At 37.2% G+C, this 19428-nt stretch overlaps 1 protein-coding gene across 1 annotated transcript in view; it reads left to right on the top strand.

The window, feature by feature from the left end:
• LOC124642638 (acetylcholinesterase-like) overlaps positions 1–17697 on the top strand; it is a 43101-nt gene extending 25404 nt beyond the window's left edge. The window contains exons 2-5 of the mRNA XM_047181177.1: positions 1958–2065; positions 13688–15500; positions 15703–15878; positions 17390–17697. Of these exons, the coding sequence (XP_047037133.1) occupies positions 13720–15500; positions 15703–15878; positions 17390–17520 (2088 nt within the window). The 5' untranslated portion in view covers positions 1958–2065; positions 13688–13719 and the 3' untranslated portion in view covers positions 17521–17697. The remainder of the gene's footprint in view (positions 1–1957; positions 2066–13687; positions 15501–15702; positions 15879–17389) is intronic.
• The last annotated feature ends 1731 nt before the right edge of the window (positions 17698–19428 follow it).

Below are 19428 nucleotides of genomic sequence, written 5' to 3'. Positions count from 1 at the left end.
TGAAAAAACCGGGTTGATTTTTTTATATGTATTTATAAAATTGGCGGATGACTATATTCCGTGACTACAGCATAGAAGTAACACAGTATGTCCCCGTATGTTTTCACAGTAAGACCCATTTTCCGCATTCGTCCGTCTAAATTTCAAATGCTATGCTAGCTCTTCACGGGTTTAAGTGTTATATGTATTTCCCTCTTTGTAGAAAATTCACAAATATACTTTATATTTTATTTAGTCTATAATATATTTGTAGAATAATAGACGTTGTTTAGTTTTTTGAACGATAAGCAATTATGATTATATTTTTTAAACATGTGTTCCCGTCACGAGTGATTTTTTACGGTGATAAAAATATTTTCCGCTTATGTATTATGTAAGGATTTGTTACAATTCTCTCTAGATTCAAGTAGTTTTTATTTGTACTCGTAGATGTATCGTCATCGGTTGTGCATAGATAGAACAGGTTTCGTTGAGTTTTAACTAGTTTGAAGCAGTATTTTTAAATCTAGCGGAACATATTTGAAGACATTCGATAAAAAACCTGGTACGTGAGTGAAAGATGAAGCCAATACTACCATCATACTACTACTAGTAGAACGCTAGTAAGTAGTAAGTAGTAGTAGTAAGTAGTAGTAGGGTTTCTTGTTTAAAAGCTTTTCTGGCGTTTTAGAGTCAAGTGCCACTCCTCAAGAGGGCTCTTTACAATGCTTTCAACTGTTAAGTGCTGAAAGAGCATGGAATTTGTAGAATCGATGTGCCTTGAGATCTCGATTTTATGTTCCATTAAAGCTGAATAATGGATCCGTTCATGTTAATTTCGTAGCTAAACGATAGATGGCGCTGGTTCGATATTTATGTTAATGTGTCAAGTTGATTATAATTGTGATAATGTCTTATCTTTATCAACTTTTGTTTATGTAGCTAAAAGTCTGCTATGAAAATACTCATTAAGAATTAAAAACAATGATTTTGCAGAAACAAACAAAAAATACATAAAAATTTTATTTCTACGGGCAAAAACGCACATATCCAGTGTCAAATCACGACATGTCTGATTACCTAACCCTACCCTTGGGAAACGCTATACCTAGTAGCGGGTATATAATACCTCGCCCGTATTCCATAGTAACAGGTACCGCCCTCAATCTTGAAGCACTTAACTGATTGCTCGCTGGACGCGACTGTACCTGTACTGAACAAACGCTCGTTGTGTATCATTGTACTTTTGCTGTTGATTTATTTTCTTGTTCGTGGTCCGTTTTGTTTGAATGTCGGGTAGGTAGGTTTATGGCTGTGGGTTGGTGTGGATTTGATTGTGTAGGGTATTTGATTAGTGAAAATCTATAGTATTTTATTATCCTGTATTTATTTAAGCTTGCTACTTATTTAATGAACATTACTGAGAAAAGAATTTCAAAAAGTTCAGATGGGTGGATGTATACTGCATTTGTTAAACATACTCAAGTAAATCCGAACTATTGAACAGATTTATATGAAACGTAATAAAAGCTGATGTGTCACCATTTCATTAAAGTTGTTTCAAAAGAGCTTCAGCTTTTTGGCTTCGGCTCCACATTCGCCTTCCAAAAGTCTATAGTCCCGTGGTCTGGAGTATAAAAACAAATAAAGCTCGAAAGTATAGAGTAGCAAATTCTAAAGAATAGTTCGGTACTCGAGTGAAACTGCGACCAACAATATCTTAGGCAGATGATGTTACCCGCGACTTTTCCCAACTACGTTTTAATCAGCTTAGTTTTACCTTATGCAGCTTACCTGTGGGCAAAACCGCAATCTAAAATAGGCTAATACTTAATATACAGGAGGAAGACGCTGGATGCAGGTCGCCTCCAACAGGTATTTGTGGAGATCTAAGGGGGAGGCCTATGTTCAGCAGTGGACGTCCTATGGCTGAGATGATGATGATGATGATAACTTAACATACTCTATTTTGTTCCAGGTGGTGACGAATAGGATGTGAAGTGGTGTCCGGCAGGCTGCTCACGCGCCGCTGCACGCGGTCATGGCGACCCGGAGATAGTGCCAGCTGCATCAATATTTCACACAGGTTAAACTATATTTTATGGCCTGATTATTGGTCTGCGGGGCCAGGGCTAAGGCCTGCCGCGGCTGCGGGATTGTTCGAAAGAGTTACCAGGGAGGTAAAACACCGGTCTTGAAAATACCAAAAAAAAATGTGGTACCAATATACTGCAGTAACTGTAGTTCGTGTAAACTTGTATAACATATTAGGGTAACATGTATGTGTATGTAGTAGGGTAACATGATGTTTGTCGCGGGATGGGCAGAGAAGAATATAATTAAGTCGTTTGTATGTGCTGGCACGGAGGCAAGCGTGCGGGGACTTTATGGACTACAGCGCAGTGAGGGGACATAGTGTCGATAGTTCTTTTTAAGTGAAAAAATAATTTGAAATATTTAAGTTCTGCATAGATTTACTATGCTTGTCGAAGTCATTTCGGAAAAGAATTACCAACGCCAATTTCATTTGAAGTTTGTATCATCGCGATAGGTAAATTTCAAAAAAAAAAACACAGAAATCACAAAAGGAAACACTTCGATTGTAAATTCCGCAACAATAACATTTTGTTTAAAAGTACTTTTAATATTTTTGCTGTGGATAAAATTAAGCATAGATTCTCTCACTTCGACATATACATACATTATATACATATTATAAAGACCCACACTGTATAAAGGCAACCACCAATACACAGATCCGTTTTGTCATGAAATGAAAACAAATGACATGTAACTACAAGGTTCCAATAAAAAAGCGTCTTTGCATACACGCAAACTTTTTTAAAACATCGATACTTTTTCCCCAGCACTAACAATCATGCTCTTGCTCACGCTACGTTATCTCAGCTTGGCATGTCTCATGTTTAAAAAGCGCTAGCTAAGTTTTTAATAACAAGTTGGCTATGTCTCCGTATATTTTGTCACGAAACTTGGAATTAAACTACCGGGCTTGAAAAGAGTATTGTGATTTAGCATTCTTTAGGTATAAACTGTGGTTTTCTTGAAAGGAAAAGCAAACTATTAGGTCATTTTTTATTTTAGATTTTTTTTTTCTTTAGTTTTTTAGCCGCGTTTGATAGCGCTATGTAGATTTCGATGATATGCATTGATTGATGATTTTCATAAAATGAAGTAATGGACATTAATCACCGCGCTTATATTTGATGAATTTTGATAACGTGCGCAATAACTTCAGATTTCTGCACTAGCCTTTCGGCAGTCAGTCAGTAATTTCTATTTTTTAAGCTTTACTGGAAAATATGCAGATAAGTCGCACAGTTGTACTACAGAAGCAGTTGAATATTAACTCTAGCTAGGGACGGCCATGCACCATTCCAAAGTACAAACATTTCACAGCAATTTCGCGCTCAAGATGCGAAAAACTATCCAGAAACTACATTAACAATAAATGACATAAAAGATTCCATTTTACAAACACTCGGAGACCGCAAATAGTGGAAGGAGACTTTAGAATTTGAGGAATCTCAGCCATCTACCACCCTTTTGTCGTCTTACTTGCTCCCTATGCAAATTGTTTCTAAGATACACTGCAAACTTTTAGTCGGCTGATAGTTTGTTTGGGCTCATAAATCAGTATGAAGATGAATTGTAGTGCGCACATTACAAAGATCAGGTATTTATTTAGCCGGTATCAGATCGAATGAAAACTTTGATAGATATCAAGATTTTCTTAAAATAAACCGGCCAAGTGCGAGTCGGACTCGCGCACCGAGGGTTCCGTACAAATGCTGTATAGATAAAAAGTGAGTTTCGCGCCAACCGTTCAGTTTAGAACAATCATAGTTATGGTAATTTCGTGAGAGTCAAAATAGTTAATATTTTTTATTTTATAATATAACTAAAATAGTAGGCCAGTACCTTGTAAAAGTTATTTTATTGAAGTTATTTATTTACAACATTTTATAGTCATCATTCAGAAATCTGATTGAAAATAACTAATTATGTCTTAAAGGTCATGGGGCATATCTGACCCGCTTTGTAAAAAGTGGCGGACATGAATCAAAGTAGTTTTAAATCGTGGAGAATGGTATGACGTTTCTTTGAATATAAATATTTTATTAAAATTCCATGGAGACGAATGTCCAGGATCGTTTGAAAAATATAAAAGACAAGCAGTTTCAGAGGATTGTACAGGTTGCAATGCTAGTTTTTATTGGTAAAGACATTTCATAAAGAAGGAAGGTGCCAATCCGGATGACCAGGATCTGATGAGGATCTGGAAACCCAGAGAAATCGAGGGCAACTCTTGAATATTGTAGGCACGCATCGAGTCATAACCAGACATGTGAGTGTATTTTTGAGGGTACTGGTAAACTGAAGGTTTGGAGCTGATTTGATTATGGAGACTACAGAGAGTCAAGGGAACTCCCGAACGGTATGTTGCAACTACCACGTGTTTGGGCTTATTTTATTCGTATTGGCGAAGACTTTCCACAAAGATAGGTTTGACTGCCATTGTGGGATCGACAGCTAAGATCAGATATAGTTATGGGAACTCCTTTACAATTTATAACGTAACCTTGTGTTGGAGCTTATTTTATTTTAGGTGATGAGAATTCACTACTAACTTGGGTTAAAGCAGCCATTGCAGGAATGGGATCTTTTATTTTTGAGGGATTAATCACCTAAAGAGCCCCAGTTTCAGGTTTTTTTCCGCCTGGTTTCTAGAGCCTTGACAAAAGTGTAATTCTGTCCCTTTCTTTGTTTTATAAAGTCGGCATTATTTTATTTTGTAGCATTTTACAAACAAATCCAACTTCAAACATATAAAAAAGCAACAAGAAAACAAAAGCAAGAAAGAAATTAAAAAGATGTTAGGTGCATCGGTCTAGAAGTCGGTGTCTAGAGGATGCATCTATATTTATTTAACCACCGAGATATAGACCGATGCATATAAACAGTTTTCTTGTTGTTTTAGAAGTTGTTTTTTTTTGTAAAAAGTTTTTATTTTTATAACTTTTGTGAAAAGTTCTCGTCAATACGAATAATATAAGCCCAAACACGACGTAACTAAAACATACTGTTGAGGAGTTCTCTCGACTTTCTCACGTCTCCATCATCAGGTAAGCTCTAAACCTTCACTGTTTGACAGTATCACCAGACATACATCTGAGAATCAAGTTTTAATACTATGCATGCCTACAATTTCTGATAGTTGCCCTCGATTTCTCAGGATTTCCATCATCAGATCCTGACCTGATGACAATGGAAATAAACGGCGAGTATACTCTTTCACTACAAAGAAATGATTTCTCAATTCCGTCAAACTTGGTCGTTTAAATTCCCCATTGAAATGAGGAAAATATTTAATGTTTACACCTGATTTTCTCTAGATTCCCATGGTTCACATTGATGCGACTAATGCCATAGTAAATCAGAGCCTTTATCATTATACTGTGCTATATTTCGTTCGTATCCGCCGTGGGTATGGTTTTCATACTAAGGTGCCCAATGACCATTGAATGATTTAAAATTTTTCACAGTTTAGAGGCCATTATATTTAAGAAGTGTTTGATATGAATTTCACTTTTTATTCAAAACGTTAATATCTCTACGCGTTCATGTGAAAAAGGGTAGGTAGTAAGTTTATAATTATTAAAAAAATATTTTATGTCATGTAAGCAAAAATAATATTTTAATATTTTATGTAACTTCAAATTTATCATTTTCGCAATTTTTCCTTTATCTGTACTATATAACGTTGCTTCGTGCCGAATTTTAAGATTCTGAGTTCACGGGAAGTACCTTGTAGGTTTTGATTCCCTAGCGTGTGACGGAAATTCGTCTAAGGTGTCGGTAAAACTGCTGTATCTTTTGATCGCGTTAACTTAGAAGTTTGATTTTTTCATTGCTTAAAGGGACAATAGACCTAGGTATTTGGTATAAATTTAAATTTGGTACCTTTATTCGTTCGTGAGAAATAAGGTAGTAAGTTTCATTTTATTAAAATATTTTTTTTATATTATATAACAAAAAAAATGAGATTTTCGCAATTTTTCCTATATTTGCATTATATAACAATGCTTCATGCCAAATTTCAAGATTCTGAGTTTACGGGAAGTACCCTGTAGGTTTTGATTCCTTTGCGAGTGTCGAGAATTTGTTGAAAATATCGACATAATCGGTTGTATCTTTTGATTGGCTTGGCTTAGAAGCTTGATATTTTCACAGCCTAAAGGGACAATAGACCCGAGTATTTCATGTGAATTTCAGCTTGATACGTCCACGCGTTCTTAAGATAAAGGGTCTTGACAGACAGACAGACAGACAGACAGACAGACAGACAGACAGACAGACAGACAGACAGACAGACGGACAACAAAGTGATCCTATAAGGGTTCCGTTTTTTCCTTTCGAGGTACGGAACCCTAAAAACTGTCACACATGGTCAATTGTCGGCCAACTGTTTAGTCTTCAGCGTGTTGGTGCTCTAAGATGAATTCTGTCTCTTTTCCTCGAAGAGCAATTTCCACAGTTTATCCTAGATAGTCGGGGACTCGGAAATACTCTCAACCGCGGAAATGAGGAAAGAATGAAAACTCATTAGTACGGTTATTAGAGCCGGATTACACTGCGCGCCATTAACTGGAACTTTAAACTGAGTTTAACCTATTTTCTTGATATGATCGTGCCTCTGCCAACATTTTGGTAGCTTGTCAATGTATATGGATGATAGTTGATACGGTTTACTTAAATATCTTTAGAACTTGGATCAAAATAAATTAAATAGAACAGTACTTTGCGAAAATCCATGACATAAAATGTTAGGGGATATTTTTGCGGTAATTCCGCGCGACATAAACCTATTTATATGTCTTTTATTTCTCGCGAAATTAACGCTACTTATTTATTTTGAGGAAATCAGGGCTGTATTAATTTTCAGGTTAGGTAATGAAGTTAGTGGTATCATACACCTGTGTAATGCAACTTATCATGATTGATGAGAATAATACCAGAAATTACTCATAAATCACAGTTTTGAGTAAATAATACCTTATCTTATGTATTTTGAAACAAGCTATTATGTCTTTTTGTAAGTGATTAGCTGATGTAATATTTTAATCGCCAAAATTATTTGATTGGGGTTTTTTTTTTGAAGAGTAGAAAACCCAACCAACCCGGAACAAGAAATATTCAGCATGTGTTATTTTCTTCATCGAATAGGCAACATCATAGTTCACGTTAGCAATGAATAATGACTAAAGAGTTTGTTGGAAACCAAATATCCCAACGTCGGATCTCGAACAGACCCCAAATACTTCTTTAAAGTCCCGTCAACACATGACGGACAAGTAAAACATTACCATACTTTTGCAACACAAATTCCCCCATGTTAACGGCCGATTTAAAGTTCGAGTTAACCGCCGTTAAACTATGTAATCGGCAGTAAATATTCCGCGGCCACAATTCACGGGCGCGGTGAAGGTGCCATTTTATAAATTTATGAAGCCACCGACTGCCTCTCATCAGCCGGTTGTAATTTTGTCCTCGGAAAATATATCGCAGGTCCCAGCCTTAGGTTGGGAAATTCTCTACGAAGATACCTTGGACTGTAGGGTGACTATGTTTTAAGCGTATGTTGAGGACATTTTTATAAGTATGTGAATAAAAAGGTCAGAAAGTATTTCAATGGTTTTAAGATCAACATTTGGTGAACGCTTTTTGTAATAAAATTTAGATATATTTTCTGTTTTTATAAAAAAAAAACTTACTATTTTTTAAAATATTTCCGTTCAATTTTACAATTTGATATCATAAAAAATGGTTTTGAAAAATACTGAAAATCAATAAATAGATGTTAATTCTTGTTAAATGCGAATACCAGTTTTTAACAAGGTTTAAATATTTGACCTATATATTCGAAATATAACTGCAAAATAAATTCAGTTTTACTATGTTCAGCAGTGAAACCGCCTAGGAATATTTAAATCAGCCATATAAGTTATGGTGGTAGTTTCAGTGCTCCGGAAGGCCGCTTTGGTCTGCTACTAAAAAAGGTTACTGCTAGAGGTGACCTACTCCGGTATTTAAAAGAAAATAATGTTCTGTGCTAGCACTAGTTTAAAACCCTCTATCTATAAGTAATTACTTTATTGGAAACTCAAATTTATCTGAACTAATATTTTTTAGCTCAAGGGTTGTTTTCTCAAAATATATATAGTGGTCGGATTAAATAATATTGAATTGATATATACCATTTATTGAGGGAGCTATTTTTCATGCGGGTTCATGAAGTTGTTGATATATAAGCTAGTATATAAACTACAAAATATTTTCTACACAAACATTTTACTTCCGAAACATGATCGCACACAAAATCTACAATTCCAACAATATTCAAATATTAAAATGCAAAAATCAACATTTAAATTTATCCTCAGTTTGACCTATATTCATGGAGAACCCACTTCTAGAGTTCACGTTACTCTGGTCGGTCGGTCCGTAATAGGCTCCCTTGGGGTATAAAATCGCCTATAAATTTCGTTTTGAGCTCCGCAGTGTAGACGACGATCGGAGGTATAACGTGTCGAATATTCCTCTATATTCTTACAATAAACTGGCGAAATGAGAGGAGTATCGTAATCAAATTGAATATGTACTGTAAGGGTGTAGTGTAAGTTGATTTGACAGGTGATAAATAATGGGGGTACGGAATAGTGATTGATGATGCTTCCAAGTATCTCGTGGCCTACTTGGCGTACATAAAATTTGGGAATGATTTTTTTTTGTGTGGTTTTTGCTATATTTTTTTTAATATGAAGCTTTTTCATCCGAGTCCCGAGGGAACTACTACCCGCACCCGGCTAAAAAGAAGCCCATGTCCTTTCCCAGGCTGTAGACAATCTGTGCACCAATTCCTTTTTATCGGTTAAGTGGTTTTGTCCTGAAAGCGGAAGAGCCATACAGAGTTACTATCCAATTTATCATATGAGTAAAAGCACAGTCATCATCCAATCTCTTCCTAGAACCTTCTCCTTCAAAATTAAGTATTCAAAGTATAGCAACCACCACGTCTTAAAACAACGTAGAAACGAAAAAAAAAGAAAACTGGCCAAGCTCTTCAAAATTACAGCGCTACCTGCGATATCGCTCGTTCGCGTGACTGAAGGCCGTCGGTGCAGATACTGACGATTTGCAATTCAAAAGCAGACGCCAAGTGGTGGCAATGCGACAGCCATTACTATCACTCGCTTTCGTCTACGGCCTTGGAGAGCTTTAATTGGTCCCGTAATTGTGATTGGGTATCGCCTTGCCACTTCTTGGGCGATACACCGGTTTATGGTTCGTTTAAACACTTTTTTAAATCTTGTAAAGCTTCTGTTAAGGTTTTTTTACTGAAGAATAACTATTACTCCTCATATTGTCCCTTGAAATACACATAGAGACTGTTTACTAGTTGCTACCAGTTGCCATTAGTTGCTGCCAATGGTGAAATATTTTGGCTCCAAAATAAAATCGATTGCTAATAAAATTACTTCCAACAAAATTGAATTCGATTGCCGTCAATTCCTTATGAAAAAAACCAATACAATCTCGAGAAGACCTACAGTTTTGAAAATAATCAACGCTTAAAGGGGACCAGTTACTCTGACTTCAAGCAAGCCAGCCATTTTACTCAGTGCGAAGAAACTGCTAACTGGTAAGCGGATACTTTTAAAACAAAAGTGTCGGGTTCGAAAAGTTGGTTCTTTATAGAACGGAGAAATATTCAATATCTTTGTACACAAAGTGTTATCGATATTGTGGAGATGAAGTTTGAAGTTTGCGCGTTAAGGGTATTCTTTAGGAGAGTCTAGATATTTTAACCGACTTAAAAAAAAGAGGTTCTCAGTATGCATGTATGTTTGTGCGCAATTATCTCACGTTTGGCTGTACCGATTTTGATGTGCTTTCAGCATAGTGTATTCAGATTTAGGAGAAAGTTCTAGTAATATTATTGAAGTCTGTTATATTTTGAAGTAAAAAAAGTTTTTGATTCTAGACAATAATAAAGGACTGTCCATCCAAGATGAGAATTTTTCGTTCTAATATTGTATGTACCTAGTCTAATATTACGAGGAGCCATAAATAATAAATTCTGTGGCCATTTGTGAAACCCGTGCCCGTGTTGACGCGGAGACATGCCTATTTTAGTACCATGGACATGATTTTAATAGAATATATCGGTTGTGATTAGACATAATTTCAGAACAAAACACTGAAGAATACATAGGTCTATTCTTTAAAAATATCAAGGCTCTCATTCTTTTCTATGGAAAAAATCCTTTAATTTTCATGTATAAGTTATAATGGGTGCATAATAGTGTAAGTATGTAACAATTCAAGTTGATCTGTCTCCACTAAGTAGCAAGCAAAAGGAAGCTATAATAAAAGCACAATTTGCTTCAGTTGACATACAACGACAGAAGACATCCGCACTTGTCATGCGGCCGCGTATTATTGAATAGCAGTTGTGAGAATGGCACTCTTATATGGTATGTATTGTATGCGAAGCTCGATTCAAATAAAATGAAGTAGATTGGGTGTGTTATGTTAAAAGCTCAAATTAATTACGGTTGCTGGATGTAATTCATTTTTGTAGGAATAAAGTCTGAAAAAATATGCATTTAAGTGCTAAGAAACCCACTAAATAATTATAAAATTCAATAGTAAATCGTTATCGTGTCTAAGTACCAAAAAAATGCTATTTAAAATCAATTTGAAGATAAAGTATAACCAAGACAGCATAGATATGACAAATGTTAAAATCTACATTACTTGAGCCCATATTTTGCAACTACGCTGTGTGAAAGTCTTCACTGAAAAGGGGAGCGAGAGTCTATTGTTTTAAACAAAAGAACGCAGCGGAAATTGCGATGATTGATTTGAGAAATTGTGTACGATATTTTGAAGGACTTAATGTAAAGATTTTAAGTATCAAATATTTGATAAAAAGTTCTTATATAAGTATTATCTACTCCTACTAAACTTTTTGGGGGACTTATAAAATTGTGGTGCTTAAGGTGTCTTTCAAAATTTTTGAAGGTACACGAAATCCTTCAATAGATTTTGGACTCCTTAAACATGTTCCCATACTCAATGTCAATCCAGTGGTTCTTAACATCATATAAGTCCCCTGCATCCCCATACTTTCGAAACTGGACAATACACTTTCAATTGTTTGTATTGGACAAGACGGGTTTGTGTGCGCACTTGTAAATCTTCATATTTGTTCAGAACCCTTCTATAGAATTTCTGGTCCTCCCCTTCGCTTTCTTTCAAGTATGAATTCTTCGACTTTATAACATGTTAGTAAATATTTGTGAAGATACAGCAATATATGATCTACAGTATCAAGAACAAATTGGTTTAAAATCTTATCTACATGTAAAGCATCCGGCTTATTCTTTTAGACTTTTATTCTCCACTTTCTAGAGCCATGACATATAAGTGGTCTATAATATCCAAGTGACCAGATAATTATTTGATTATATACTTAGAGTTCTTTGGTAGGCATTTATAAAATCTTAACATGCTTCTAAGTCCAGCGGTTTCAACACCTTCGATCGATCAGTCTATAACTGTAAGTCAGCCAATCAATCTATCAGTCAAATTAGTCACTGAGATCTTCTAGCTTGAGATAGATACCTCTTTATATTTACACTACCTCTTCAATGATCCACTTCATCCGATGAGTTCCCACTCTCCGAGTTTCCCGGGCAGTCGATGTTCAATTGTTTGTATTGACAGACCAACACAAATACTCCCCCGTTTATTACTCTAGAGTCCACAAACAAATATTTGACGTACCCAGTTTCATGGAGCACTTTCAATACGAAGTTTTTGACGGAATTCCGTTTATGAAAACTTTTGAAAATGATTCTGATATTCCGATTTCGTTTGCTTGTCATACTAGTACATTCGATTGCATAGCTTGAGAGTTTGTTTCTTTGCTTGAACTAGCTAATGTCATATAGGATACTCTTATCTTGGTGCTTGAAGTAGAACTATTTCTTAGATACGCCTAATCAAGATATAAACAGATTTGTTTTTCAATCTATTGCTATGTGAGATATTAGATATTATAAACATGTGATCAAACTTATCTATTTTTATTAATTTGTTTATTCATGAGGCTCCCGTCTATGATAATCTTTGTGATTTAATCTAAAACGTTATGACTGTCTGTCAACAACTGATTCTAAAGGATTTTTTACTAATGACGTAATGCTTATTTTCTTCGAACTTCGGTTAATCAATTCGGTTAATGTTCCGTGAAATATGATAACTAATTAGCCAGTTGCATCAGAATTAATGGCGTAGTTTCGCCAGTTGTTCTTAGATTCTTAAATAATTACGTGTAGCTTTTGGTCTTGCACCTGATCCATCCCTAGTGGGTCCCCCTTGAGTACATGTGGAACGCATCACACCAAATCTGAGGAAGCAACACATACCAACACATAACATATACCAGTCTAATAAGGTTATTTCGCAACCTTTGTTAGATAGTCTGGACTTTAGTGATACGTATCAATTGCTGATCTTATGCTGCGTTTGCCAATCTGTGGTCTCCGCTTGAGAACCTTTTGGCCTCACCAAAACCACCACCTCACATTGACCATCGGTACTCCGTATATGGGCCAGCTACGCCATATTAATTTGACATTTGCTAACTCATCGTTTTTATCCACCGAGCTTTATGGGTGTTTTAAGGGCAGGTGTAATTCATAATTATTACACAACACCTTCACTTACGCTACATGTGTAATTATATCCTGCCTTTGAGTTATGACGGAAAAAGGTTTGGAGCACATAATTATTGCGAAGTAAACTGAAGTATTACATACTGTTTCACACGTTTTCATTCAAGTACCAAGACAATGACTCCGAAAACCGAGAGTATAAACGTGACCAAATCCGCTTGTGTAAAACCGCTCTAAAATATAATTATTTAAATCTATTCAAAACTCAATCTCAGTAAAGTATGTCGGATCTATGAATGGACTGCATGAAGTTCAGGTATTTCTAGCACGCGATATTGGTGCAGACGCAATCTAAAATAAGGGCTTCCATAAATTGATCTTACTATTTCTGTCCCTATATTTCTATTTTAATATTATATTGACAAAACGGGAAGTAGATCAGTGCTTTGCCAAATATATATTTTTCAAAGCAACCAGTGGGTTGCACATTAGGTCTATTTACAGTAGATACATCTTGACGACTCCTTCAACTAAGCTAACCGAGTTTAGGATTTAGACTACCGAAAACAGATCGAAAATCATGAGCATCAATACGTTTACAATAATTACATTACAATATATTTTATCAACAATTATTCAATGCTTGTCAATCTGTATTCATTTTACGAATAAAGGCGTTTGTTTTGTATTGGTAGGTACGAGTGCCTCCCTTTACAATTTGTTGTATGACAACTAATTTGTCATAGGTCGTCGATCCCGAAGTCCCTTGGTGCTCTCTACAATAACGTTGTTATCTTATGTAGGTATTTGCTGGTGACTGAATGATGTAAATACAATGAATTGGTTTGTGATTTGATTATTAAATAGGTTAAAAAATAGGTAGGATGATTTTTGTGTTTGTTTTTATTTTGACTTTCAGTAACATGTAGTGCTTGTGGTTACAGGTGGTGTAAGTGTGAGCGGGAGGAGCGGCGGTATGCGCGTGGTGTTGGCAGCGCTGACGGCGCTGGCGGCGCGCGCGCTGGCCGGGCCGCACGAGCACCGCGCGCGCCACCACGCGCCCGAGCACCCGCCGCACTTCCCCGCGCCGGCCCCGCCGCAGCCCTACCGCGGACACGGCGAGGCCGTCCGATACAACCCCGAACTAGACACCATTCTACCCCGACTTGAAGATCACGAGACTTCCTCCAAACGCGCCAAGTTTGAAGACGCGGAGACATCTTCCAAAAGAGCCAAGTATGACGAGAGGTTCTACTCGAACCATGAGCGAGCTGATGAGGAGCCTATGATGGCTGACGAGCCCCAGCTGGGCCCGGAGGATGAGGACCCACTAGTCGTTCGTACTAGAAAGGGAAGAGTCAGGGGCATTACGCTGACCGCCGCGACCGGCAAGAAAGTCGACGCGTGGTTCGGCATACCTTACGCTCAAAAACCTGTAGGTGACTTGAGATTTAGACACCCCAGACCAGCGGAAAGTTGGGGTGATGAAATACTGAATACTACGACACTGCCACACTCATGCGTCCAAATTATAGATACTGTGTTCGGTGATTTCCCTGGAGCGATGATGTGGAATCCCAACACAGATATGCAGGAAGACTGTCTCTTTATTAACATAGTGACGCCAAGACCACGACCCAAAAATGCAGCTGTTATGCTATGGGTCTTCGGCGGTGGATTTTACTCAGGAACGGCTACTCTAGATGTTTACGATCCCAAAATTCTTGTGTCAGAAGAGAAAGTTGTATACGTTTCAATGCAATATAGAGTAGCGTCTCTTGGTTTTCTATTCTTTGATACTCCCGACGTTCCAGGCAATGCCGGTCTTTTTGATCAGCTCATGGCATTGCAATGGGTGAAAGATAACATAGCTTACTTCGGAGGAAATCCACATAACATAACGTTATTCGGTGAGTCGGCTGGGGCAGTATCAGTATCTTTACATTTATTGTCCCCTCTGTCAAGGAACTTGTTTTCTCAAGCGATAATGCAATCAGGAGCTGCTACCGCGCCTTGGGCTATAATATCAAGAGAGGAAAGTATTTTGAGAGGAATTCGTTTAGCCGAAGCTGTTCACTGTCCGCATTCTAGAACAGACATGGGGCCGATGATCGAGTGTCTCAGGAAGAAGAGTCCTGATGAACTAGTCAACAACGAGTGGGGCACTCTCGGCATTTGTGAATTTCCTTTCGTCCCGATAATAGACGGTTCATTCTTAGACGAGTTACCAGTTAGATCCTTAGTTCACCAGAACTTTAAGAAGACCAATCTTTTGATGGGATCAAACACAGAGGAGGGTTATTACTTTATACTTTATTACTTAACTGAACTGTTTCCCAAAGAGGAGAATGTTGGAATAAGCAGGGAGCAGTACTTGCAGGCAGTCAGAGAGTTAAACCCCTATGTGAACGACGCTGGACGACAAGCTATTGTTTTCGAGTACACTGACTGGTTGAATCCCGAAGACCCTATAAAGAATCGAAATGCTCTGGATAAAATGGTGGGTGATTACCACTTTACGTGTGGAGTGAACGAATTTGCGCATCGTTACGCAGAGACTGGAAACAATGTTTTCACATATTATTACAAGCATCGTAGCAAGAACAACCCCTGGCCCTCGTGGACAGGAGTGATGCACGCTGACGAAATCAATTACGTATTTGGGGAACCCTTGAACCCAGGGAAGAATTATTCTCCCGAGGAAGTGGAATTTAGTAAGCGACTAATGAGATATTGGGCGAACTTCGCGAGAAGCGGGTAAGAAGTATTATTTATCATTGTCATTTAATCTAATGTAATTAAATATCATTGATTAGGCTTATTGTCTCCTTAGTATCTAGTCTTATTTGATCAATCACTTCGATTTGTTTTTAATCAGTAAATTGCATCTTTGTTTAATTCATCTTTTCCGGAGATTATTTGATAACATTATGTTTGACTGCACGTGCTTGATTTTCAGAAACCCATCTATAAACCCGAGTGGAGACTCAACGAAGATCCATTGGCCGGTGCACACGGCTTCCGGTCGTGAATACCTGTCCTTAGCGGTCAACTCCAGCTCCATAGGCCACGGGCTGAGGGTCAAGGAGTGCGCCTTCTGGCAGAAGTACTTGCCACAGTTGATGGCTGCCACCAGTAAGATTTTACTTGAACTCTTTATCTAGAATCTATAAACACAATGCACAGAAATATAGGGTAAAGACTGTAGACAGGAATTAAGGATGAAAAGCAGCGTAAAGTAGTAGTTGTTTTGGAACATCTTTAGCTCTAAATCTTCAGCTTAAGATTTGGAATCGCGATAACAACAATTATACCTTATTTATTATACGCAAACAAATTAAGATTCCTAATCGATCTAGAATTAGTAAGACATATCAGTAGGTGATTAAAATGATGATGATCAGGATGTAGGTAATTAAAACGTCTCATCGCATGTACCTATCGCATGCACCTATCGGTTCAATTTTCCCGTTACTTGTTTCAGTATTATCATTTATTACATAACATAATAACTATGATTGTGTATATCATCGAAAAAAAATACACGAGTAAATGGAGGTCTGCTTCCTTCAATCCTGTATTTTTGCTCATCATACTCATCATCATCATCCTTCTGGCTTTATCCCAATTTTATTTGAGGTCGGTGTAGCATGTTTTCTCCTTTCATACTCTTCTATCTGCCATCATCTCACGAGTAACATTCTTACCATATCGACTTTCACACAATCCATCCATCTTTTATTTTGTCGTTCTGTTCTACTATATCCGTCCACGTTCATTCCCAAAAAATCTTTTGGGTTAAAAGTCATGTTGCTAGTAAGGACTAGCAACATGACTCTCTATCCTCCTTATCACATGCCCATACCATGCCAGCCGATTTTCATTTTTTTTGCAATATACATCTAAATATTGTAACACTGGGCAATCAGTTTTGCTAGTACCTTCTCGTATGTGGATACATTGACATATTTTTAAAGCCTATCCTTAGGATTAGATGATAACCAAATAACTGTACGGTATGTGTAAGATAACGTAATAATTGTTAATACTCTTGTAAAAGATTGTTGTCAGCACACGCGTGTCCATCGTGGTGAGGATGGGTAAATCCCTACTAGCCTGAAAAAGGCTTTTGTCAGGCAGTGAACGTTTTTTAGCTGTGATGATCTTATAGATTTTTGTAAACTAGCAGACGGCAACCTTTTATCAGGCAAGGGCCACAAGGTGGTAAAATAAACTGAAGGCGGGCCGCACTTGTAATATGAATTTTAGATTCAACCTGATTTGAGGTTTGGGTTTGGTTTTTGGGGTAGGTCTATTTCTAGTACGTCTATCGACTGAAATGATGATGTAACAACCCAGTGCCTGTAGCAAAAGGCCCCAAGCCACTTGGCCGAATTGCTCTGGTGAGGAAAAGACCAGACCAAACTGTGAAAAGGCTCAATTTTTTCAGCAATTTCACAATTTTTGTATGAGTAGATATCTTCTACATAAGCATGCGACCAAAAAGTGCAGTTAAGCGCGAGCGGGTGCGAATTTTTTAGTAAGGTCAAGGGCTGTATAAATAAACAGTATAGAAAGTAACAAAAAGTTCACTGGCCGCGCGTTGCCGACCGCTGCTTTAAACGATTGGTCTTCTCTTTTTACAGATAAGCCAGAACCTCCAAAGAATTGCACGAACAGCGCAGCGCCCGTTAAGGTCCCATACGAAATCTTCGGCGTGGGCGTCGTGATAGCTACGGGCTTAGCCAAGACGACGTGGTTCAAGTACATCATATGAGTTCATTATGTGGTCTAAGAGCCTCTTCGATTTATTTGCTTCGTCTAAATCTTCTTTGGTATAGATAGTTCAACTCAGATTTGCGCGCGGCCCTATGTGTGCGTCGGCTTGTAAATATACAACTTTCATTCGTGTGACAGTGACGTAGTCCGAGCATGACGTGTTCTTATCGCTTTTTGTTATGGGTACAGTCGTTTACGAAAATGTCTAGTTCTTCACGGAGAAAATGTTTAAGGAGTCAGGTAGCGTTTCAAAAAATGAAACAACATTCAAAGCTTTTTATTATTACATTTTACAGTTTTTCATTATTTTCTCATAAGTTTTTTCAAATTGACGTTGACAGTATCTAAGAAATAAATGAGGTGAAATATCTAAGATGAATTAAATACTCCTTACATATTTTCTAGATCTCGGGGTACGCGGACAATAAATAAAAGTGTGGACTAAGAATGTAAAAAGACGTATAATCTAGTATAATAATGTAAACAAAATGTGTGAGGAATTTTAAAAAATAATATTGCTTCGCATAATGTCGACCAAAATAAGACGGAAATAATGAAACTCATAAATGAACGTTTAAGTCACATTGATGAAGGGATGTTGGGTAATACTTGTCGACATGTACAAAAGAATAAACCGGCCAAGTGCGAGTCGGACTCGCGCACCGAGGGTTCCGTACAAATGCTGTATAGATAAAAAGTGAGTTTCGCGCCAACCGTTCAATTTAGAACAATCATAGTTATGGTAATTTCGTGAGAGTCAAAATAGTTAATATTTTTTATTTTATAATATAACTAAAATAGTAGGCCAGTACCTTGTAAAAGTTATTTTATTGAAGTTATTTATATACAACATTTTATAGTCATCATTCAGAAATCTGATTGAAAATAACTAATTATGTCTTAAAGGTCATGGGGCATATCTGACCCGCTTTGTAAAAAGTGGCGGACATGAATCAAAGTCGTTTTAAATCGTGGAGAATGGTATGACGTTTCTTTGAATATAAATATTTTATTAAAATTCCATGGAGACGAATGTCCAGGATCGTTTGAAAAATATAAAAGACAAGCAGTTTCAGAGGATTGTACAGGTTGCAATGCTAGTTTTTATTGTTAAAGACATTTCATAAAGAAGGAAGGTGCCAATCCGGATGACCAGGATCTGATGAGGATCTGGAAACCCAGAGAAAACTCTTGAATATTGTAGGCACGCATCGAGTCATAACCAGACATGTGAGTGTATTTTTGAGGGTACTGGTAAACTGAAGGTTTGGAGCTGATTTGATTATGGAGACTACAGAGAGTCAAGGGAACTCCCGAACGGTATGTTGCAACTACCACGTGTTTGGGCTTATTTTATTCGTATTGGCGAAGACTTTCCACAAAGATAGGTTTGACTGCCATTGTGGGATCGACAGCTAAGATCAGATATAGTTATGGGAACTCCTTTACAATTTATAACGTAACCTTGTGTTGGAGCTTATTTTATTTTAGGTGATGAGAATTCACTACTAACTTGGGTTAAAGCAGCCATTGCAGGAATGGGATCTTTTATTTTTGAGGGATTAATCACCTAAAGAGCCCCAGTTTCAGGTTTTTTTCGAAACCGCCTGACGACTTGTAGCTGTCGAATTGTAACAACGACTTCTAGAGAGTAGGATTCGGGGCTGCTGGCTTTACGTTTCTAGAGCCTTGACAAAAGTGTAATTCTGTCCCTTTCTTTGTTTTATAAAGTCGGCATTATTTTATTTTGTAGCATTTGACAAACAAATCCAACTTCAAACATATAAAAAAGCAACAAGAAAACAAAAGCAAGGAAGAAATTAAAAAGATGTTAGGTGCATCGGTCTAGAAGTCGGTGTCTAGAGGATGCATCTATATTTATTTAACCACCGAGATCTAGACCGAT

Source organism: Helicoverpa zea, chromosome 2 (assembly GCF_022581195.2).
Source record: "Helicoverpa zea isolate HzStark_Cry1AcR chromosome 2, ilHelZeax1.1, whole genome shotgun sequence".
Classification (NCBI taxonomy): Eukaryota; Metazoa; Arthropoda; class Insecta; order Lepidoptera; family Noctuidae; genus Helicoverpa; species Helicoverpa zea.
The sequence above is the reverse complement of the archived record's forward strand: the minus strand, read 5'-3'. Positions and strand labels throughout refer to the sequence as shown.